The 22,967-nt window shown below is 38.2% G+C and overlaps 3 protein-coding genes across 3 annotated transcripts; 2 read left to right on the top strand and 1 right to left on the bottom strand.

Moving 5' to 3' along the window:
- The first annotated feature begins 968 nt into the window (after positions 1-968).
- LOC139148953 (cryptochrome DASH-like) lies at positions 969-15,423 on the top strand. Its single transcript, XM_070720426.1, has 13 exons — positions 969-1,202; positions 2,608-2,780; positions 3,193-3,292; positions 3,654-3,769; positions 4,288-4,436; positions 4,779-4,867; positions 5,097-5,170; positions 5,750-5,839; positions 6,147-6,226; positions 6,451-6,668; positions 13,331-13,450; positions 14,131-14,304; positions 14,576-15,423. Exons 1-13 carry the CDS (start codon positions 978-980, stop codon positions 14,669-14,671), a joined length of 1,704 nt encoding a protein of 567 aa, XP_070576527.1. The 5' UTR covers positions 969-977; the 3' UTR covers positions 14,672-15,423.
- LOC139148959 (COA8 family protein Y39B6A.34, mitochondrial-like) lies at positions 13,042-18,709 on the bottom strand. Its single transcript, XM_070720432.1, has 4 exons — positions 18,578-18,709; positions 17,114-17,329; positions 14,085-16,634; positions 13,042-13,684 (listed from the first exon to the last, which is right to left on the bottom strand). The coding sequence occupies exons 1-3, from the start codon at positions 18,653-18,655 to the stop codon at positions 16,401-16,403; spliced, it is 528 nt and encodes a 175-aa protein (XP_070576533.1). The 5' UTR covers positions 18,656-18,709; the 3' UTR covers positions 13,042-13,684; positions 14,085-16,400.
- Positions 18,624-22,964, top strand: LOC139148957 (ADP-ribosylation factor-like protein 6-interacting protein 4). Its single transcript, XM_070720431.1, has 6 exons — positions 18,624-18,786; positions 19,206-19,448; positions 20,205-20,251; positions 21,236-21,313; positions 21,573-21,668; positions 22,379-22,964. Exons 1-6 carry the CDS (start codon positions 18,771-18,773, stop codon positions 22,427-22,429), a joined length of 531 nt encoding a protein of 176 aa, XP_070576532.1. The 5' UTR covers positions 18,624-18,770; the 3' UTR covers positions 22,430-22,964.
- Positions 22,965-22,967: the final 3 nt, after the last annotated feature.

The following is a 22,967-nucleotide window of genomic DNA, read 5'->3' as shown; positions in this document are numbered from 1 at the left end:
ATTCAGCAAAGTTGATATCTGCACCATCTTTCATCCCATGAGCTGAATACCCCCTCCTGCCAACCATGATGAATTTGAGTGACCCACCTCTCTAACACAGAAATTTTGACTGACCCCCCCCCCCAAGAAAAAACTTATAAAGTTAAATATGAACGCAATTATTTGTAAACTTTAGTGTAGGCCTACCCTGCTAGATTATCATTGGTTATCTCATGACAGTTGAAAAAGGTGAAACCAACAAAATGAAATTCAAAGTAATAAAGTATAGATATAAAAGCTCACGCTATAACCAGTGTCCAACCATATAGTATTGTTTAACTTGGATGGGTATCATGACAGGGTTTTCACAAGGATATCTGTCTGGGCAGAATTTTAAAGTACGGGGTGGGGAACACGCGAGAGGCTGAAGGGGAATCAGAGGGGCTGTTCCCTGTCGTGCATGGAAGATTTGAGAAATTGATGTATGCAATGGTGCAGTGTGGTGCAATCTAAGAGGTGTGTTTACTAAGTAATAAAACTGTGAGAACACCCCCCAGGGGAGAGAGCACGAGAGGGGGTTCCCCCATTTCGCATCGAAAATTTTGTGAAAGTGATGTGTGCAATGGTGCAATCTGAGAGGTGTTTCAATTTATTTCGCAGCAACAATTGAGTAACCCGCCCTTCTTTCTTTCCACATTTTGAGCACCCCACCTTTGTAGCTTTCAATTTTTTCAGTGACCTCCCCCTCCGATTCCTCCGACCCCCAGGTAAATAATGACGGCCCTCTTTCTCGTAATATTGCCTATACTTTTAGTTTTTTGATATATTGCTTTATGAAGTGAAAAGGTAACGATTGCTATCGTTCGGAAGACAAACTTTCGATAGGTACTGTTATTCTTCTGTGCATAAATTGAGGGCGCTGCTGCTGTTGAAGATCAACGTCAGCTACTTATGAATTATTCATTGGGTTACATCACAATTTTACCATTACACAACAAATGAACACGTGTTGGCGTTGTTGTCATACATGTGAAGCAAAGAACAGCTGTGATCAGCACTACAACAGATATCGCTGGAGACTGCAATCACAGACATCTTGTGCTGACGTACCGTACGACACAATTACCAAAATTGAAAGTAAGGGAAACATCAATGTAATGGCATCAAAGGCGAGAACAGTAATCTGTCTGCTCAGGAACGATCTCAGACTGCATGACAATGAGGTATGTATATAATGTATAGTGCAAGGTATCGTCCCAGGTCACAGTCCCTCCAGCACTTTGCCAGGTGTTTGTCGTTCGTATTCGGTTGTTGGCTACGCTGCTAATCAAGAAATTTACCTCCATACCATGATACCACACAGCGGCTGTCGTGTATCGGTTCACATTCGACTGTGAGCCGTACCACTCTCTCGCGTTGTGAACCCAGCTCCCTGGATAAGGTTCGCACTACCAGGATGTTATGCATTCTCTGCTATATAACGGTGAATGTTGTACAACTGCGATCCACGTTTGGACCATTCAGATTTAGCCCATGTTTCGTACCAATACTTTTTTTTCAAAGCAGCGCTATTTCTTATCAAAGATTTAAAGGAAAATGGCAACCTTTATACGCTATTGATGTTCTATAATCGACAGGAATTCAAAGATTGAACTTTAAAAAAGTTATGTAAAAAGTAATGATCAGAGCTAATTTGATCTCATTCCAAATGTGTAAGAACTTTGTTGTACACTATTTCAAGGTTGAAATGTGAAAGTTTCATACATTTCAACGAAGGTATATTTTTGTTTGTTGAAAAGAGGAGAAGAAAGGATCCCAAAAAAAGGCCAAAATTGTGTGATTGGTATAAATTGCATAAACTTATGCTATTAAGCTTGGAATGCTAAAAAATAGTAAATCATACCAATATTTCTACTTCGGGTTAGCAAACTACGGAATAGAATTAATTTTTGTAAAAATGTATTATTTGGCAAAATTGTTGTGTAATGTGAACGGCCCCCTGAAATGTCAATTGACAGACAGACCTAACAGAGCTGACTGTTCTGGAACTGCATATACATGAAATTGAAACTTCAGCCTTCATATATGAGGCTATTGCAGTAGTGGTTGAACCACCCTATTGGTACAACCATGGAGGTGGTGAGGTGCTATCTTTAAGATACAATTATACTTTACTTTACTTTACTTTACTTTATTGGTCAACAACACACTCAGGGAGTGTGGTAAGGCAAAAATTACAAAACTTAAAGATGTAAAATTCAACATACACTGGATGAAGCTGCTGCTGGGGAGGAACTAAAGTACAAGAAATAAATTTGGCAAGAAGTAGTTTATTTTTGTGAGTAAAGATATACATGAACTTTTCTCTGTCATTCAAATCAAGAAAGCCAGGATAATACAAACTTGTGGATAAAATAGAATATCTTGATAAGTTCTGTATTTTGGACATTCTATTATAAAGTGAAATTCATCCTCAACTAAAGACTTTCATACAATATTTGCAGAATCTTTCATTATAGAGGTAGCTCATAGACCATGCCCTATACCTCTATGGTTCATCTCATTGATTGACTGTACTTGAGATTTTAAGAAAGGAAAATAAAACCTTTTCTGCACTTCACATTCCAGGTTCTGCACTGGGCTCAACACAATGCAGACTTTGTTGTTCCACTATATTGCTTTGATCCCAGACATTACGGTGGGACTTATCATTTCAACTTTCCAAAGACTGGACCATTCAGATGTAAGTTTTTGTTGGAGAGTGTCAGTGATCTCAGACAGACCTTACAAAAGGCTAACAGGTCAGTTTTCAAATTTCCTTTCCGGTGCTTTTCCATCAAAACTGATTCATTTATGATGCATGCAATGTTATGAGGTGAGCGCTGAAATGCAAAACAAATTAAGGATATGCCAAATGTGCCGATATTAGTTTAAAAATAAAGGAAGCAGGGATCCGACTGGGAGGATAATCCTCCATATACTGTAGTATCCAAGTTAAATGTATGTCCTGTGCACCTCTACACTTGTACAGTATGCCTGTTGCCACTTCAGTTGGGGTAAACTGATAAACAGTCATGAACTTTACAATTTCTCAGTTTAGAAATGTTCAATTTCAACCTGACAGCTTGATATACTTGAAGAACAGCACATCAATTTATTCCCTAGTAAATTTTTCAGTTTTCAATAATTCAACGTTTTATATGCTCTTTGCAGTGGATTGCTCGTAAGGAAAGGAAAGCCAGAATCTGTTGTATCAGAACTTATCGGAAGAATCGGAAAAGAAAATGTTTCAGCTGTAGCACTCCAAGAAGAGGTAATGTATATCTATCGGGCTGTAGAAACAGCTACAAGATTTTTTTCACATACTTAGACCGTGTTAATTAGGTAATTAGGTAGTGATCATTTCTCTGAATAGTACTTTACTCACCATGGCAATAATATTTATGTAAGACATCATAGTTTGATTGCGTTACAAATGAAGTAACTGTCTTGAAGGTTCGATGCTTTCCAATATTTTATAACATCATTACCATGGACAGCAAACAATAATTTGTTGGTGCTGATCATCATAAAATTGTCGCAGTTACAATAATAGAGGAAAATTGAGAAATTTTGGTCAAGTCATTAGGATGAAGGTCATATTAACAGGCACTGTTGTACATTTTCATTGTCAGGCCACAAAAGAAGAGATTGATGTTGAGGCTGCACTGGAAAAATGTGGTGTTCCTGTTAAAAAGATCTGGGGTTCTACATTGTATCACAGAGATGACTTGCCATTCAACATAACACAGTAAATGTCTTTTCTAAATTCATATCAGGAGAACAAAACCAATTTTTTCACTGGAGTTTAGTTCAAAAGTTACTTTCTCAGAAAAGGCTGAAATTTGTGAACAGTTTCAGAACTGGTATTTGTTTTGAATGTTTTAGGTAGAGTGAAAGATTCAGTCGCATGCGGGCGCTCCGGCGCACTGCAACCTACGACCCTTTACGTAGGTCGCAGTACGCCGTAGCGCCCGCATGCGACTGAATCTTTCAGTCTATGTTTTAGGCTTCACTTACAGACTTTCAAATGACTATGTGTATGAACTCACATCTATGTCTGAAGTATTTATAGCAATGAATCACATTATGCCATGAAGGAAAAAATTTGCTAGAACTGCTCAAAGCAATTGTGTCTTTATATTTTTGTGTTCAGTAAATGACACTGCGCAAATTCTGTAATTGCAAAAAGATCCTACAATTAACCATAGAGAAGACAAATACCACTAAAGAGAACTGCCCTAAATAGTCTATCCTATCCCATCACAGGCTTCCAAATGTGTACACAGAATTTCGTAAGAGAGTGGAGTCACGGTCTCGCATACGGCGTACAATCAAGATGCCAGAGATACTAAAACCATTATTTGAGGGGTTGGATCAGGGTGATTTGCCCAAAATGGAAGACCTTGGCATTAAAGGTGAGCGTAGTTTGTTTTTTCTTTTCATTCACAAATCATGATTTTGAAAAGGTAAATTCTGTTGATGGGCATATTTTAGGAAGATATTTGCACACCAACAAATAACCCTTGTAAATTGATGATCACTCAAGTTGCAGCTATATGAAACTGTCACTATAACAAAATATTATCTATCTATCTATCTGTCTGTCTATCTTTATATCAACTGCAAAATGCAAGCAATTGCTGTTCAGAATCCCAAATAAACCATGATAAATGATATTCTTATGAACCACAACTCTCAGTGAAGTCCTCTTTGCCAATCCATGGACTTAAAAGGGGTATTTTTGACCTCCTTTACAGTTCCAGAGAGTGATAACAGAACAGCTTTTCCATTTCAAGGAGGAGAAACTGCAGCTCTGGCCAGATTACATTACTATCTATGGGAATCAGTAAGTATGCTGGGTGGTCCAAAATTAATGTTTGCCAAAGCATTCTAGGTGTAAAGAAATACTCCTGGAATAAAAGATAGTTGTACTTTGCTTCATTGATAACCAGCACCTTTCCTGTTGATCAAACTGCACCCTATTGTACATCCACAATCACTCAAATAATTCAACTATTTTGGTAGACACAAATTTCTAAACTAACTTATTCCCATTTGAAAATCTCTTTTAACAGGACTGTGTTGCCAGTTACAAGGAAACCCGCAATGGTTTGATAAGTGCCGATTACTCCACAAAGTTCTCCTCCTGGTAAGTTGATATTCATGTCATTGCATGGGTATATTCAGTGACATTCACTGCAGTGAGACAGTTCACAAAGTCATTGTAAATGTCCTCCAGGCTGTGTGGAAGTACAAGCCGGAGCTGCTGAGATTTTTGAAAACAGAGAAGTAGATCTCAGAAATTGCATGATGTCGATAATCGTGAACATTGACTGTTATATGGCCAATCTGTACACTCCAGAATTACCAGACTTACTATAGATACATATGTTATTTATCTAAGGTGCTAAAAATTGCATGTTATGAAGTCAACTAGTTTCTACACACTCAACTTGGTGAGAGCTGTGGTTGTAGGTGGTGTTTTGTAATTGCTTTCCTCACAAGTGATATAGGCAACTCTCTGAAATGAGTACAACATTTTCTATCGTTATGTACATTCATCACCTTTCCTTTTCTGGCTACACACTGCACTACGCATCATCATGAGGGCGCTCTTCATTACAGTAAGAAGTACGGTACATAATTTGAACTCTTATAAATTTCTATCAATCACTGGATTGGTGATACAATTACAACTTTAAAAAGTCATATTTACCTATTATTCTAGGTTAGCTCTGGGATGTATTTCTCCAAGAAGAATTCATCAAGAAATTCAGAAGTATGAACATGAGAGAACAGCCAATCAGTCAACTTATTGGTGAGTTTGATGGAAAATATTGTCAGAGAAACAAACTATTTCACCTGCTTAACAGGTAATTTATGATTGGTACACTGTAGTTTGTTGATAGTCATTGCCTCCAATAAGCACATGATTATTAGTGTTGTGACATGAATAGTATATCATATTACTCATGGAACAGAATGTTTTCTGCGTCCAGAATTTTACCCTATCAATTGCCTGTATGTAAGCAAAGGCAGAGATTGGAAAGAAATATGAAGTAAAAGATGACAAATAGTACCTGGTAATACACAGCTTTCAAGTGAATTATTTATTTGTGTCACAGGGTCACATTTGAACTGATATGGAGAGACTACTTCAAATTTGTTGCTTTGAAGTTTGGAGAAAGACTATTCTATCTGAAAGGTAAGAAGGTGGGAAATCCTCAGTTTGATAAAAACACATCACAAACTCTGTTTCAAGTGAAATTTTGGAGCATGAAAAGTGACTTGTACCACGATTGATAATGACCTCAAAAACAAAGATGCTATAGTAATTTATGGTATGTTAAGTTGGTATGGAATCTATTTATGAGTATGCAAATTTATCCCTAAGATTCCCATGTAAAATGTAAAAATTATTATTGTCAGGTCTTCAAGACAAAGAGATAGAATGGAGCCAGGATAAGACGTTATTCACAGCTTGGAAGGAAGGCAAGACAGGAGTGCCATTTGTAGATGCTAATATGAGAGAAGTAGCAGCCACTGGTTTCATGTCAAACAGAGGTCGACAAAATGTTGCCAGCTTTTTGACAAAAGATCTTAAATTGGATTGGAGACTTGGTGCCGAATGGTTTGAATATTTACTGGTGAGTAGTTGTTTCACTGAAAGGTGATAGTTTTTATGATAGAAGTGAATTTATAATAGATATTGTGAAACCAGTGATAAACTGACACAGTGGAACAACAATTCAGTATTTCTGAGTAATGATTTTGAGGCGGTAATTGCGTCTACCTATACATGATATTGTTATGTAGGTCATTTCCCCCACACTCATCATGACCTGAGTTCAATTAGTCTAGAACATTCTCAAGGTCACTGCCCTTGATGACCTCACAACCTTGAATTCAATTAGTCATGTTTGGAATGTTCTGGAAAGTTGATTAGTTGTGTAAGGGAGATAATTTTAGAACAGTAATTAGCATGTCAATAAAAGTTCTAGATTGTTCTTATATGCCTTTATAAAGGGACGTGCACAGCTTCCAGTCAGACTTTTGGGATCGTGTCTCTTGTGTGTTACTATAAACTCCAGCAGTAGTCATTCTCAAGACTTTTCAAGACCTTCACTGTCAACGCTGGATTTATACTGTGGACTTTGTGCAGCTGCAAGCCTGCAAGGACTGTTCATTCATTCAACTGACTGTTACAACTCTGAGACTGGAGCTTTGCCGTCCCAGCTGAGATAAGTAGTCTGTACACTTTTAAAGCTTGTACTCTATCCCTGACTTAGCAATTAGTTTTTTTTTCGTAATAAATTTTGTTTAAACGTTAACTGCTGAGTTCACCCTTTTGTTCGTTTTCTCTGCACGTAACAAATTGGGGGCTCGTCCGGGAGACGAATATTTTGAGCCGTTTGAAACATTTTGACAGCCTTTTCAAAACTACTGTATACTGTGAACTCAGCGAAATTCAATCATGGCGGAATTCAAGCCAGACGATTTATGGATGACCTTGATCAGGACACATTTAATTCCCTCAGAAAAGACAACCTCATAGCACTGGCAAATTTCCTTAAAGTAGATGTCAAAAGATCTATGCGCAAGCGAGAAATTCAGTTCAAGATTGCAAAACATTTAGTTAATTCTGGCCATTTTGAGGAGTCTGCCTTAAAAGATTATGAGCCTGAGTCTTCCTTCGAACTCAAAAATTAGAATTAGAAATACAGGCAGATTTGGAGCTTAAGAAATTGGAATTAGAAAAGGAAAAATTGCAAATGGAAGAAAGGGAAAGGCAGGAAAAATTACAAATGAAAGACAAAGAATTACAAATGAAAGACAAAGAATTACAAATGGAAGAAAGACAGAGAGAAAAGGAGAGAGAATTGGAAGAACATCGACTACAGTTAGAAATGAGACGTTTAGAGCTTGGACAATCAGGAAAATTCTTCCCTTCAGACAAGTTTGACATCACTAAGCATTTCAGGTTAGTTCCCCCTTTCCAAGAAAAGGATGTTGATAAATATTTCCTTCATTTTGAGAAAATTGCTCAGAGTCTGAATTGGCCTAAGGAGTCCTGGTCTATGCTTTTGCAGAGTGCTTTGGTGGGTAAAGCCAGAGAAATTTACATTCAGTTGTCAGTAGAGCAGGCTTCAAATTATGATTCTGTGAAGGAATTAATTCTCAAGGGCTATGAGTTGGTGCCTAAGCTTACCGTCAGAAATTTAGGGATTGTGAGAAGGTGAAGGATCAAACTTATGTTGAATTTGCTCGAACAAAAGAACAACTGTTTGATCGTTGGTGTTCTTCTGAAAAGGTCAGTCAGAATTATGACAAATTACGACAGCTCGTTTTGATTGAGGAATTTAAAAGGTGCATCCGGAGTGACATCAAGACGTTTATCAATGAACAAAAGGCAGATACATTAGAGGTTGCTGCACGTTTGGCCGATGATTATTCATTGACCCACAAATCTTCATTTCTCAGCAAACCATCCCAGTCCTTTTCATACAGAAACAATGCAGGTAAATTTAACTCGTCCTTTTCATCCAAGAATTTTTCAAAGGAGAGTAGAAAATCAAATGACAACAGTTCACAGAGTTTCAAGTAACACTCCCACATCATCAGATCCCAAGTCTCATTCTCCTTCTGACAAACAGTTTGGTACACTTTCTTGTAATTATTGTAAGAAAGACGGCCATTTAATGTCAGAGTGTTTCAAATTGAAAAGAAAACGTGAAGGTCAAAGTGGTCAAAGTGGATCTAAGCCACCGGCTTTATTTCTTCATCAACTCAATTAGAGTCTAATAATGTGTGCAACACATTTTCTGAGGTTAAACCCCTCTCATCCCCAATTAATGAGGTCAAGGTCAATTCTTCTCAAGATAGCATTATGGGTATTTTCGAGCCATTTATTCATAATGGTTTTATATCACTTTCTAGTGATTTCTCTTCCGCTACCCCTGTCAAAATTTTAAGAGATACCGGGGCTTCCCAGTCTCTTTTGTTGGCAGATACCCTGCCGTTTTCTGAAAAGTCATTTTCAGGTTCTAAAGTTCTTATTAAGGGGGTAGATTGTAATGACTACATTCCTGTTCCTCTCCATAATGTCTATTTGTCTTCGGACTTTGTTTCTGGACCTGTGGCTTTAGGTATTAGGCCTTTTTTGCCTTTTGAAGGGATTCACCTTCTTCTTGGAAACGACCTTGCTGGGGACAAGGTCATTACTAATCCACTTGTGACTGATAATCCTAGTTTAGATCAGGATCCAGAGCCAATTGAACAAGAGATACCCGATTTATTTCCATCATGTGCCATTACTCGAGCCATGTCAAAGAAAACTTCCGAGAATCAAAATACTCTCAAAAATAATGTCACAGATGTTGACTTAAATGACACCTTTCTCAGTCAGGTGTTTGACACGGATCATTCCGTTATCCCTCGTGGATTTGAAACTTCCAGTAAAACTTCTGCTGACCAAAGTCAGACATTTTCTAGATCAAATCTCATTGCAGAACAACACAAAGACCCAGATATTTTGTCTTTGTTTGACAGGGTAGATGATGAAGGTAAAACTTCAGATAGCTCTGTTTCTATTAAAACTTCAGATAGCTCTGTTTCCTATTATACAAAATCTGGTATTCTCATGCGTAAATGGAGACCTCCAGATGTTTTGGTTGATGACGATTGGGCTAAAACATCAAATTGTGGTTCCAAAGCCCTATCGTGCTGAAATATTGCGCCTGGCCCATGAAACGCCCTGGGCTGGTCATTTGGGAGTAAGGAAAACTTATCACAAAATTCTCAGTCACTTTTATTGCCTAATCTCAGGCAGGATGTAGCACATTTCTGTAAAACCTGTCACACATGTCAAATGGTAGGAAAGCCAAATCAGACCATTCCAAAGGCCCCTTTACAGCCAATTCCTGCATTTCAAGAACCATTTAGTAGGATACTAATAGACTGTGTTGGGCCCCTACCAAAAACAAGATCAGGAAATGAGTACATGCTGACAATTATGTGTACATCAACTCGGTTCCCAGAAGCCATACCACTGAGAAATATAAAGACAAAGACTATAGTGAGAGCTTTAGTCAAATTTTTCACTTTATTTCGGCCTCCCTAAATGTGTCCAGTCCGATCAAGGCTCCAACTTTATGTCTGGTATTTTTCAACAAGTAATGGATCAGCTAGGCATTAAACAGTATAGGTCATCCGCCTATCATCCAGAAAGTCAGGGTGCTCTTGAGCGATTTCATCAAACTTTGAAAAACATGATTAGGACCTACTGTTTTGACACAGAGAAGCAGTGGGATGAAGGAATTCATTTTCTGCTCTTTGCTGTTAGAGAGTCAATTCAAGAGTCTCTTCGTTTTAGCCCTTTGAGCTTGTATTTGGACATACAGTCCGTGGCCCACTTAAGCTCGTTAAAGAGAAATTCCTATCAGACGATGATGATTGTCTGAATATTTTGCAATATGTGTCAGATTTTCGTACAAAACTCTCTAAAGCATGTGAATTAGCCAGAGAAAATCTTGAGTCATCTCAGCAGTCAATGAAAACCAAATATGATAAAAGCACCTCAAAACGGAAGTTTGAACCAGGTCAAAAGTTCTTGTTCTACTTCCAATTCCTGGCAAACCACTCCATGCTCGTTACTTTGGGCCATACCTAATTGATAAGAAATTGAGTGATTTAAATTACATCATAATAACACCTGACAGGCGAAAACAAAAACAGCTATGTCACATAAATATGCTTAAGCCATATTTGGATAGGGATAATCCTACTATAACTCAGCCTGTCAGTACCGTCAGTTCTGGCCATTATGAAGATAGTGATACTGAAACTGACTTGAGTGAAAATACTCTAAACTCAAAGCTGGGCTCGGTCAAGCTTCAGAACTCAGAAATCCTGGAGAAGCTGGAGTCTACAAAGTTGGCACACCTCCAGCCAGAACAACAACAACAGGTGAAAGAACTGCTCCACGAATATAAACACCTGTTTCAAGATGTTCCAACGAGGACAAACGTCATCTATCACGACGTTGATGTTGGGGACAGTAAGCCTGTAAAACAACATCCATACAGACTGAATCCAACAAAAGCAAAATATCTCCAGGAAGAAGTCAAATACCTGCTGGACAATGACTTTATTGAACCCAGTAAAAGTAACTGGAGTTCGCCGTGCATACTTGTTCCCAAATCAGATCACAGTTATCGTATGTGCACGGACTTTAGGAAGGTCAACACTTTAACAAAGACAGACACTTTCCCAATCCCGAGGATTGATGACTGCATCGACCGAGTGGGAAAAGCCAAGTATGTGACGAAATTTGACCTACTGAAGGGATTTTGGCAAGTCCCTCTGACAGATCGTGCTCGTGAAATATCCGCCTTTGTTACGCCAGACGGATTGTTCCAGTACAAGGTGATGCCATTTGGAATGAAGAACTCTCCGGCAACGTTCCAACGGATGATCAACGACGTCATATCCGGGCTAGACGGGTGTGCAGCTTACGTTGACGACGTCATTCTGTATAGTGACACCTGGGAGGAACACATCAAGCTCATGCGGAAGTTCTTTGAGAGACTGAGTAAAGCAATGTTGACTGTCAACCTTGCCAAATCTGAGTTTGTATGGGCAAGGGTAACTTACCTCGGACATACTGTAGGACAGGGTGAGGTAAAACCTGTTGATGCCAAAATCAGTGCCATTTCAAGTTTTCCCATACCAAACTGCAAACGACAACTGATGCGCTTTCTCGGTATGGCTGGTTACTACAGAAATTCTGTCCAAATTTCTCCACAATTACTGAGCCTTTGACTAACTTACTTAAAAAGAAAGTAAAGTTTGTTTGGTCAGAGCAATGCCAACAGGCATTTGATACACTTAAAGCCATACTGCAAAGTGCCCCAGTGTTGTCTGCACCAGATTTCACTTTGCCATTCAAATTAGCTGTAGATGCTAGTGATACGGCTGCTGGTGCTGTTTTATTGCAAGAGGATAGTCATGGGTAGATCATCCTGTTTGCTATTTTTCACGCAAATTTAACAAATCCCAGAGAAACTACTCTACAATTGAAAAAGAGTGTTTATCTTTGATATTAGCTTTACAGCATTTTGAAGTTTATGTTACTTCTTCAATCAGCCAATAGTGGTTTATATTGATCACAACCCTCTTGTTTTTCTGCAGAAATTTAAAGGCAAAAATCAGAGATTGCTAAGATGGAGTTTAATGTTACAGGAGTTTAATCTTGATATTAGACATATCAAAGGCAGAGACAATTTAATTGCAGACTGTCTCTCTCGTATTTAGAACTTATTGTTGTTCACACTTTTAAGATTACATTTGTAAAAGAAAGATTTTTCATTGAAAATTTTCTTTTTTGAAGAGGGGGTGTGTTATGTAGGTCATTTCCCCACACTCATCATGACCTGAGTTCAATTAGTCTAGAACATTCTCAAGGTCACTGCCCTTGATGACCTCACAACCTTGAATTCAATTAGTCATGTTTGGAATGTTCTGGAAAGTTGATTAGTTGTGTAAGGGAGATAATTTTAGAACAGTAATTAGCATGTCAATAAAAGTTCTAGATTGTTCTTATATGCCTTTATAAAAGGGACGTGCACAGCTTCCAGTCAGACTTTTGGGATCGTGTCTCTTGTGTGTTACTATAACTCCAGCAGTAGTCATTCTCAAGACTTTTCAAGACCTTCACTGTCAACGCTGGATTTATACTGTGGACTTTGTGCAGCTGCAAGCCTGCAAGGACTGTTCATTCATCAACTGACTGTTACAACTCTGAGACTGGAGCTTTGCCGTCCCAGCTGAGATAAGTAGTCTGTACACTTTTAAAGCTTGTACTCTATCCCTGACTTAGCAATTAGTTTTTTTTTTCGTAATAAATTTGTTTAAACGTAAACTGCTGAGTTCACCCTTTTGTTCGTTTTCTCTGCACGTAACAATATATTAATAAATGTGACAATTAAAGCAAAACAATGGAAACCTTTTGTAGTGTATGGGAAAAAGCTTCGTCAAATTTCCTTTAGAAAGACAGGCAACTATGACATCATTAACTTTAAAGAAATTAAATTCTTCTCAACAAAAACAATATCCTGAAAAAACTATCTCTACAGACATTTCCATTCAAATTGTGTTGAACTACTTGTATACAATTCACAAAAGATGATCAAGTGTTTCCTTTGCTACATCTGTGATGTTACTGATATCAAGAAAATTAGCCATCCAGTACAATTGTCACATAAAAGGTGCCAAATTTTCATCCATTTCTCTTGACTTTTTTTGAAACTAGATTGATCATGATGTATGCAGTAACTATGGCAACTGGTTGTACAGTGCTGGTATTGGCAATGACCCAAGACAAGACCGAAAATTTAACATGGTGAAACAAGGGCTTGACTATGATCCTCAGGTAAAGAGCACTCAAAAGGAAAAAGACATTGTCCTATTGATATTTAACATTGGTAACTTTAGACTTTCATTTCTTGTAATTAATTTATGCAATTGTTGTTTGCAGAGTTGCTGAAACTTACAGCTTACAATCTTGTCTGATTTGTGTCATTTGTGTTTGATCAATATTGTACCTTCATGTCTGAGATATTTTTCAGAGCCTGTGTGCTATGATTTCTGTGTGCCACTTCTCAGCCTGTGTGCTATGATTTGTGTGTGCCACTTCTCAGCCTGTGTGCTGTGATTTGTGTGTGCCACTTCTCAGCCTGTGTGCTATGATTTCTGTGTGCCACTTCTCAGCCTGTGTGCTATGATTTCTGTGTGCCACTTCTCAGCCTGTGTGCACTTCTCAGCCTGTGTGCTGTGATTTGTGTGAGCCACTTCTCAGCCTGTGTACTATTTCTGTGTGCCACTTCTCAGCCTGTGTGCCGTGATTTCTGTGTGCCACTTCTCAGCCTGTGTGCCATGATTTCTGTGTGCCACTTCTCAGCCTGTGTGCCATGATTTCTGTGTGCCACTTCTCAGCCTGTGTGCCATGATTTCTGTGTGCCACTTCTCAGCCTGTGTGCTATGATTTCTGTGTGCCACCTCTCGGCCTCTCACAAGTGTAACCATTAAGCTGTCTGCTTTTGTTTGGTTCAGGGTGACTATGTCCGACTCTGGGTTCCAGAGCTGGCAGGCATCAAGACTGGGGATGTTCACACACCGTGGATATTAAGCAAGGCATCACTGTCACACGCCAGTATCTCACTGGGAGAGAATTACCCATCACCCATTGTCATGGCTCCGGAATGGAATCGACACGTGAAACAACCTGTGAGTATGAGTAATGTCTTTAGAAATATTGGCTGTTGATAAATCCTGTACTATAGAGGATTAAATCTGATAACATCACAATTTCCCAAAAATATTTTCAGAAAAATAGCAAATGGCATTGATAGTGTAAATGATAAGGAAATGTGTTCCTCTGAGATCAGTGTTATTGATGGTTTGGAGAACAAAAAATGTGTACAACAATGCAGGCTTTGAAAAGAGCCCTCATCAAACCAAATAGGAATTCAGACTTTGTGTTGGTTTTCTTTGACAGGGGAAGAAAGGCAAAGGGCCATCAAGAACTCCACCCAAACACAAGAACAGAGGTATTGATTTCTACTTCTCCAGCAAAGGAGGGAAATCATACTGATTGGAGTGCATCATGTGCGTCAGCCTCTTAGGATGATTTACGTTCAGCAAGATGCATTTGTTGATGTCTGATATAATGGCTTTACAGAAGTGTTTTGAAGGAAATAGGAAGTATACATGACAGGGTGTTATATGCATCACAGACCCTACTGTGTATGTGGCAGAAGTACCTGGAGAGTTGATGGTGGAATGCTCATAGCCTACCAATGCAATTCAAGGAGTGTAGCCAAACAACGTGTGCAGGCTAGATGCATTATTGGCTGATATTTTGCCAGGAAACTTGTGGACTCATCTGAAAACCAAACAATCGTGTTTTTCTAATTGCATGGTACATAATGCAGTACTGTAGCAGTGTTGTTGGACGTGTCAAAGAACTAGAGCTGTGTTCTAGGTTGTGTATGAGATCTAGATCATTGTGACAATGTGTAACTACAGTCAATAATGCTTTGTACAACTGCAAAAAAAGGATTTTGGTTTCTACTTTTTGTAATCTTTGCATTTAAGTATTTATTTCACAATAAAGTTCTGTTACATTAAAAAGCATCATGATTGTATATCGTTATTTGTCAAGCTCCATGAATAAGCTCATTCACTTCAATTTGTTATAATCAATAAAACACAAGAAAACTTTGGAACAAGAAACTCAGAATTTCACACTGATTCAAGGCTATAAATATTCCTTGGAAGATTGTTTTACTTCCTGAACTTTCCAATCCAATAAAAGCACCAAAAATGCAATGTGACTTGAACAAATTCAGGAGATTTCCTTTATAAATGATAGAGGGGCTTTCTTTAGAGTGATGTTATCATCAGTTGTTAAAATGTGATTGGAATGCAGTCAGTAGAGAGTCCTTTTTGTACAGGATTATTTATGACATGAATTAAGTGAATGGAGATCTGGTTTGAGCAGAAGTGATAAAATTTTGATAAATCACTCTAGGACTGCTGATACTTGCAGCACTTGGTGTCAGAGCAGCATAAAGATATAAAGACATTGTGAATACTTGATCAGCATAAAGATAAAGACATTGAGGATATTTGACAGATACAGATTGTGTACAGAAGCTTTGTGCCATTACCGTCTTTCTCTGCATGTACCAATACAGATATCATTGACATGCTGACAATCCCAAACTCTTGTCCTTCACACTTGAAGCAGCATTAGTGAAATCCACACAACCATAGTATTCCACATTTTTTGATAAATCCACACAAAAAACTTACGACCATTAACAACTTTGTTTTCATTTTACTAGTTTTCATGATGTCATGGTGATGGTGGCAGTTTGCTACATGATAGGCGTCACAAAGTTATTTTACATTGGGCTTAATTTGGTATTTCAGTGTGTCCCCACAAACGAATATGACAGGGGACCACAGAATAATTACCAGCATTCAATTCAAGAATCATGCACACACATTCAATACCCTATGAAAATCATTGCCTGATGCATATGGACTTCTTAGTGCCATTTTTGAACTGCAGAGCCATGGGCAATCAACACTTTTTGCCAAAGTATTTTGCAATTGACCACATAAGAGTACATGTATTACTGGCAGTACGTATTTAAAATTAACATACTCTCAAAATGTTGTCAGGTGTGACAACTTTCTAACAGAAATGCCAAGCATCATTAGATGATGTGACTAATGTGTAAGCTGACTGTGAGGGAATATATAAATCAGAAAATCTTTGCAACTCAAGACGGTAGGTGTACAGACTTAGTCTGTCACCTTCTTTTGAACACCTTGTACATGTTTGCCTTGAAAGCTGGCCATAGTGTCCCTATATTCCGTCTGTACCATTCCTTGTTATATTCCTTTAGTTTGATCTGGTTATCATTGACAAACTTTCTGTAAAACTCAGACATCTCCTCTGCTGTCAGAACATGTTTGGTTCCGTCGCCATGGATAAGAAGAGATCCTTGGGTCTGCTCCTTCTTTTCAATAAATTCTTCTTTTGCCTGAAATTTAAAGAGAGTTTTCTTTAGTAGGTTGGTGAGAAAAGTCACAGAAACCATCATACACCTGAGGTACTTGAAGATTATGAAAACTAATAATGGACACATCATGACAATTTAATTAAGAAAGAATGGAAAGATAGCTTTATCTGAATGTAAACTGTGCTAGAGTGAATCTGTATGTAAACTATGCTAAAGTGAATCTATATGTTTAGCTGACCATGGTCCCTCCTGGGACAGCAAGGCTGACATACCTATGTACCTTTGTTACAGCTGAATGAGTGTCAAGTCACAGCAGGTACAGTACAGCATACATTGAACAGTGAAAGTAAATGATATTTGTCGGGGAAGATCCACTTGTGTCACTTAACAACTGGAATGAATGAAGTTCGGAAAAACAAAAGTCAGAGAACACAAGGAGACTGTTTGAATAGCTCAGAGTGACATATCTTTGCTGGACAAATCACGTATAGTGTCTGTACCTTGATAAAACTGGCATTGTGCTTTGCCCAGAATTCATGGTTAAATCTATCATTGTCTTCCTGCATCAGCCTGTATGTCCTTTCAACTTCTGATTCATTGTCAGGGATGTAATATTTCACTTGTCGTATGTTTGAAAGTTTATCTGGTGGTCCTATCCAGTTTCTCTTTGATGCTGCTGATGGATCATTCTGTTGAGACTGATTGGTATTTAATACCTGTGTTCAATAAATAAAGGAATATGAATTAACCTTGTCCATATTCACCATAGTTCAAGCATCAAGTCATGGTACAGTAAAACCTATCTAAACCAAACACCAAAGGGACTGAGAAAACTTCGGTTTTTAGAGGTTCCTTAAACATGGCATTGTGTGTGGAAGGGACCAGAAAAGGTGTTCTGTATAGACACATTTCCAGTTTAGACAGGGTTCGTTTTAGACAGGTTTCACTGTACAATTCCACAGAAATACTGTAATATTATTCTACTATTTCTACATTTATGGAGGTAGCACAAAGACTACCTCCATGTTACATTCACGGTGGGCACAGCTGTTCTCATTTCTTGCTCTTCTTTTGAAGATCTGCACTTGACAGATAGAAAGAATATAAATTGCAAGAAGCTTAGCAAAATTCATATTTCTGATCACAATCTACAAATAGATCAGTGTGCCATCTAAGATACATGTCTTTCTGGAAACTGCATCAATATGGGGAATTGTGGAAAATTCTTTGTGTCAGCCCTATGTCTTCACATGTAAACCAAAAGATTTGCTTGCGTTAAAAGCAATTTGTTTGCATGGCGCATCATATTGGCTCAGAGGGCACACTGAAATAGATGTTGAGAGGAGATGTGTCCCAAAAATTCTACTTGATGCGGGGTGATGTAATTCTTGAAGTTTCTGGTTGAAGATGAATTTCATTCAATGATTGTATCACATACTATGGAAAATATGCAAAACATAGATAAGCTCTTTTCTCAAGTCACATTTTCAGAACGTTGAACATTTGAGAGAAAAGTTTCTGTACATTATGAGCTTTGAAGACAAGATACCTCTTTTAATACTATATATTTCTAATACTAAAAGATCATCCCCCGAAGTAGTCCTAACTGATTATGTCAGTAATGTGTCATTTATTGTACTTGCTCTACCACACTTCCCAAAGTGTGGTGTTATGCAGTAAAGTTGTTGTAAACAGGCAAGGAGCATTTGTGTTGTCGGTTAATTGATTTAGGTGTTGTTGCCGGCGCTGTCGACGACAATGTTTTTTTTTTCTAAATTATCATGACAATGAATTTAGTGGGTTATTACGGTTCCGGACACGCTACTCGTATATTGAATTGCCACCAACGCACTGTACAAACGAAGCATACGAGTTACGACAGCTCGCCGGACCACCATCGAGAGGCTCTGATGTGCGAAACATACAAAGAACCAAAGTATTTCCGGGGTAACCCTTTTACTAACCTTTTGGCTGCTACAGAAACAACGAACAAACACAAAATGACGAGCTGAAATGCATTTTATCGTGCGTGATACGTTCATCTTTTCACACAAGCACGGCACACATGTCGTCTCTCCGTTTACCTGTTGTGCAAGTTTAACCTTTGACTCTTACGGAAGTGTATGATGACCTACCCATCAGTCCACGCGCTCGACTATGGCGGACGAGAGAGGTAAGTTTGACTTATTCTGAGCCTGGCCCTCTGGCGTTCAATAATTCTGCCATATTATGCCATGATCACCGTCATTCTTTAGAAAGATTTTCTCTGATCCCTATCTATTGATAGATCAGTGGCAGGTTTCGTCCCGTACTTCCTAGTCGTACAGCCGCTAGCCGAGCACTGCAAGGCTCCGTAGGTGTTGAACTATCACGTACTGCTTTTTGTTAGTTCGTGTACGGGGATCTTGACAGAACTATATTCAGTAACACAGTACGATCAATAGCTCTTCTGAGAGTGTTTAAAGATGAAAACGACACAGTAAGATATTCTGTGTTTAACTCACTCATGCCAAGTGTGCATAATAAGAATTTTAAATCATCACGAGTCATGATTGAATGTTTATCGCAACCTGCATTTATTGTTGATGATAGACCGGAGTCGTTCAAAGCACAAGCGAAGGCATTCAAGTTCAAGCCGAAGTTCTAGTTCTTCCAGTTCAAGGAGTCACAGTCCGTCAGAACGTAGCCGTTCATACCAAAGGAAAAAACACAAGAGGCGGAGGCATTCATCAAGCAGTAGCAGCAGTAATAGCAGTTCTTATGATGGTGTAAAACACAGCAAGAAAACACAGAGAAGGAGTTCATCGTCATCTAGTTCAGAATACTCAAGTTCAGGTAAGTTTCTGTACAACTGGAACACCACCAACAGTTAACTTTATAGCTCAATGGAGGGATTGGTTTCTGTGAGTATTTATTATTATTATTATTATTATTATTATTATTATTTTATGTGTACTAAAAAATGCAAGATTCATAACAAGAATTCATTTACATAGACAGTAATATTGTTAGGCAATGAAAACAAAAAATTTGTGAGGACACATTGTATGACCCACTGTCGACTGACCCTAGGTAAATTTCGAAATGCAGATGTTGATCAGTATTTTTACTAAATCATCCAAAATAACAAGAAAGATGGTTTTCCAGAAAGACTGGCCAAATAGCGGCTTGCCTTTTCTTAGACTTAGCCAATGTGGGTTTGACGTCCATATCCCACCATCCACTGACAGTCTGCCAAAGTATATTACTTGAATTTTGCAATCATCTCAGCATCAACACAGTAGTCTGCCAAATGTTATTCCTTCAATTTGCTCTGATCAGATAATTATATGCCCAGTCTGAGGGCACGTCTTATGGTCAGATGGCAAAAATATACAACCACCGTCTGAATCGTTGCTTAATTACCATTTTGTACAAGTGTATACAAACAAAGTGATAGTGTTAAGAAGCAAACTTGATAGAACATGGATTGCTCCAGGAAAAAAAGAGGAAGACAACAAAGATACAGCATGTAGAAGTTAACCTTTGACCTGTATGTCCTTTCAAAGTCTAAGTAATTTTCATTCACTTTATCTATTCTCATGTTTCTAGAAGAAAGGAAGAAAAGGAAAAGAAAGGAAAAGAAAAAGAAGAGAAAGGTATGCAATATTGATGAGATTTGACTATTTTTTACCATAAATAATTACCACACAAAGTGTAGATGTGAATATTAATGCTTGCATCAACAAGTAACAGAGCATCAGGTACTGGGACTGACCAACTTTGGCTGACTGCGAACATGATGACATTCAATCAGTTACAATATTGGCATAGTGGATGGGGATAGTGGCAAATACACAAATGCATCATTTACACCAGTGTTCATGCATGAAATATTGGTACTGGGGTATGAAAGATCTAGTGTAGGAGTGTGACGTCATAGTTCCCCCAACATAGGAGCAGTATCCATCTATGCTGGGGGAAATGTGAGTCTTCAATGATGTCACTTGAGTGAGGAACACTGGGTGACTATATCTTTATCACACACATAGACCCACTTAGTTTTATTTCTGAATAAAAAAATCTTTCCGTGCGATGCAATTTGGACCTTTGTTGTGTCAGCATGGCAGATGAAGTTGTTCAGTTTCAGCTGATTCAGGTCATCATGGACGCACACTCCCAGTCAGAGTGCTCAGGTGGTATTTCCAAAGGGTCATTATGTGTCAGGTATTCTCACAAATTTTGAATTGATATAGCCATCGTCACCAAGGACAGGTGAAAGAATGATAGACTAGTATTGTCATTGTCATATGCAGCATTTTATGTAAAGTGATACCATCAAAAGATGCTTCAAAATTTATTGTTGCCATGCAGCATAGCATGCTTGTACACGTCAGAAGTTGGGGAATATGGAAATTGTGTAAACGGGATTACAGTACTATTGTGTGATGTCACACCAGGGGAATAACTGTGTCTATGTATGTGATAAAGTGCTGAATTTCCATTTATCTTGGACTCTGCTAGTTTCCACTTCTCACCCATTTTGTCTCTCTTAGTGAATACACAAGTACACTACATTTCAGATTAAAGGTTGTAAGTCAACATGATTGCATGTATTCAATTTATCTGTTGACTCTCCACAGAAAGACAAAAAGAAGAAGAAAAAGAAGGAAAAAGACCGGGAAAAGAAGAAAAAAAGTGGTCCAGTCCAGTTATCACAGGTATGTACGGTTGAAAGTGACACTGCACCCTGTCATTCTTTTATATACAGAGATGTAAGATTGTACATGCAGAACTATCATTTCAGTGAAAGGCTCATAATATGCTATGTTAAGGATTTAAAATGGATGGTACTAACTGTAATGATTAATTCTGTGTCATAATGTAAATATGTTGTCAAGTGTCTTTCTTCTTGTAAGATTGGATTGACATGTACTATCAGGTGACAGAGGGTGAATATCAATGTTTTTGTCTTTACAGTTCATGAAAGAACGTCGGGAAAAAGATGAAGCAAGAAGTTCAGTTTCGGGACACAAGATCAAGATGAAAGTCAAGAAAAGCAGTAAGGACAAAGAGGTTTGTACAATATTGAATTAGAGCAAAAATCTTTAACACGACAAGGATCAGTATCATATGGGACCAGAAAATGGTCATATGTAGTAGGTTTTGATGAGAAGAGAGAAGTAACAGATAGCTGCTCTAAAATTTCTGTGAAATTTGCACACAGACTGCTGTGATTTTCATATCCACATTAATTGGTTCAGATACGAAAACACAATGCTATGTACTGGATGATAAAAATAAGTTCACCTGTTCATGCATTCCTATATGGACACCTTGCAAAGTTGGCCATTGAACTGTGAATGGCATGTAGAGGTCAGTGTACTTCTGATACTGTCCAAAACAGACTATAAGGTTTCAATAAGGTTGAGTACGTTGGTCAGACATGGCTGTGTAGCTTTGCAGAATGACTAGAGTCTTAGAATATGAAAGTGCATACCTCTTAGATGACTCTTAAGACATTTGTGTCAAGTAAAACTTGACTGAATTGCCTGTTTAAACTTATCTGCGTACAGTTACGAGTTGAAAGCCAGGCTGATCACCATCAGATTTACAGAATGGACGTAGTACAGGAATTTATTGTGTCATTTGTTCATCTGTCAGTTTTTTGATCATGATACATTTATCAGTCAAGACAACTTTTGAATAACTAATTTAAATCTTGCAAGTCTGACTGTATCTGACAAGTACCACACGTTCTGTCATGTTTCTTTGGTTCATTTCAGCGTGATAAGAATCGAGAACAGCTACTGCACTTTCTCAATTCCACCATGTAAGACCAGCATTCTTCCTGAGATGGGTGACCTTTGTTCAGAACATCATGTGTAATGTTGTAACACTGGAGAGAGTCACAACTACTCTCATGATTTGGACCATCATCAGGTGTATGACAGAGAAACAGACTTGTCCATTTATTGGTGTCCATGTATGGATTGCTCCTGCTTCTGAGTGTGGCACAGACTTTTGTCTGTGAGATTTAAACCTTATCTTCCAAAACGAAAGAATAGACATTCATGAGAAACTTCTCCTCTTTCTTAAAGTTAGCAAGTCAAGTTGTGGCTTGGAGCAAGGGCCATGATGAGCTTTAATGCAGTAGATCTAAGGATTCATGTTTTGGAAGATTGTGTGTGTGTGTATGCTGCCATTGCCACCAAACATTACATGTCACATCATGTGAACGGTGCTCTTCCAAATGAATTCAGGTCTTTCTATCAGAAATACTTGTAAATCAAATTTTCAAATAATGTATTTGCAATGTAATAATGTACTTTTTTTGCTTTTATCATTAAAGTCAAATGCCAATACTTAAAACAT

The sequence above is a fragment of the Ptychodera flava genome, chromosome 14 (genome assembly GCF_041260155.1).
Source record: "Ptychodera flava strain L36383 chromosome 14, AS_Pfla_20210202, whole genome shotgun sequence".
Taxonomy (NCBI): Eukaryota; Metazoa; Hemichordata; class Enteropneusta; family Ptychoderidae; genus Ptychodera; species Ptychodera flava.
The sequence above is the reverse complement of the archived record's forward strand: the minus strand, read 5'-3'. Positions and strand labels throughout refer to the sequence as shown.

What these genes read in the sequence shown, in the direction of transcription:
- LOC139148959 (XM_070720432.1), bottom strand. Translation starts at nt 18,655, where the DNA reads ATGAACGTATCACGCACGATAAAATGCATTTCAGCTCGTCATTTTGTG. An exon ending in GTTTCTGTAGCAGCCAAAAG is followed by an intron (nt 17,330 to 18,577) that starts GTTAGTAAAAGG and finishes TATTGAACACAG; the next exon opens with GTATTAAATACCAATCAGTC. An exon ending in ACAATGCCAGTTTTATCAAG is followed by an intron (nt 16,635 to 17,113) that starts GTACAGACACTA and finishes TTTAAATTTCAG; the next exon opens with GCAAAAGAAGAATTTATTGA.
- LOC139148953 (XM_070720426.1), top strand. Translation starts at nt 978, where the DNA reads ATGAACACGTGTTGGCGTTGTTGTCATACATGTGAAGCAAAGAACAGC. An exon ending in TTGCCATTCAACATAACACA is followed by an intron (nt 3,770 to 4,287) that starts GTAAATGTCTTT and finishes ATCCCATCACAG; the next exon opens with GCTTCCAAATGTGTACACAG. An exon ending in AATGGTTTGAATATTTACTG is followed by an intron (nt 6,669 to 13,330) that starts GTGAGTAGTTGT and finishes TTTTGAAACTAG; the next exon opens with ATTGATCATGATGTATGCAG.
- LOC139148957 (XM_070720431.1), top strand. An exon ending in AAAAGAAAAAGAAGAGAAAG is followed by an intron (nt 20,252 to 21,235) that starts GTATGCAATATT and finishes GACTCTCCACAG; the next exon opens with AAAGACAAAAAGAAGAAGAA. An exon ending in GTCCAGTCCAGTTATCACAG is followed by an intron (nt 21,314 to 21,572) that starts GTATGTACGGTT and finishes TTGTCTTTACAG; the next exon opens with TTCATGAAAGAACGTCGGGA.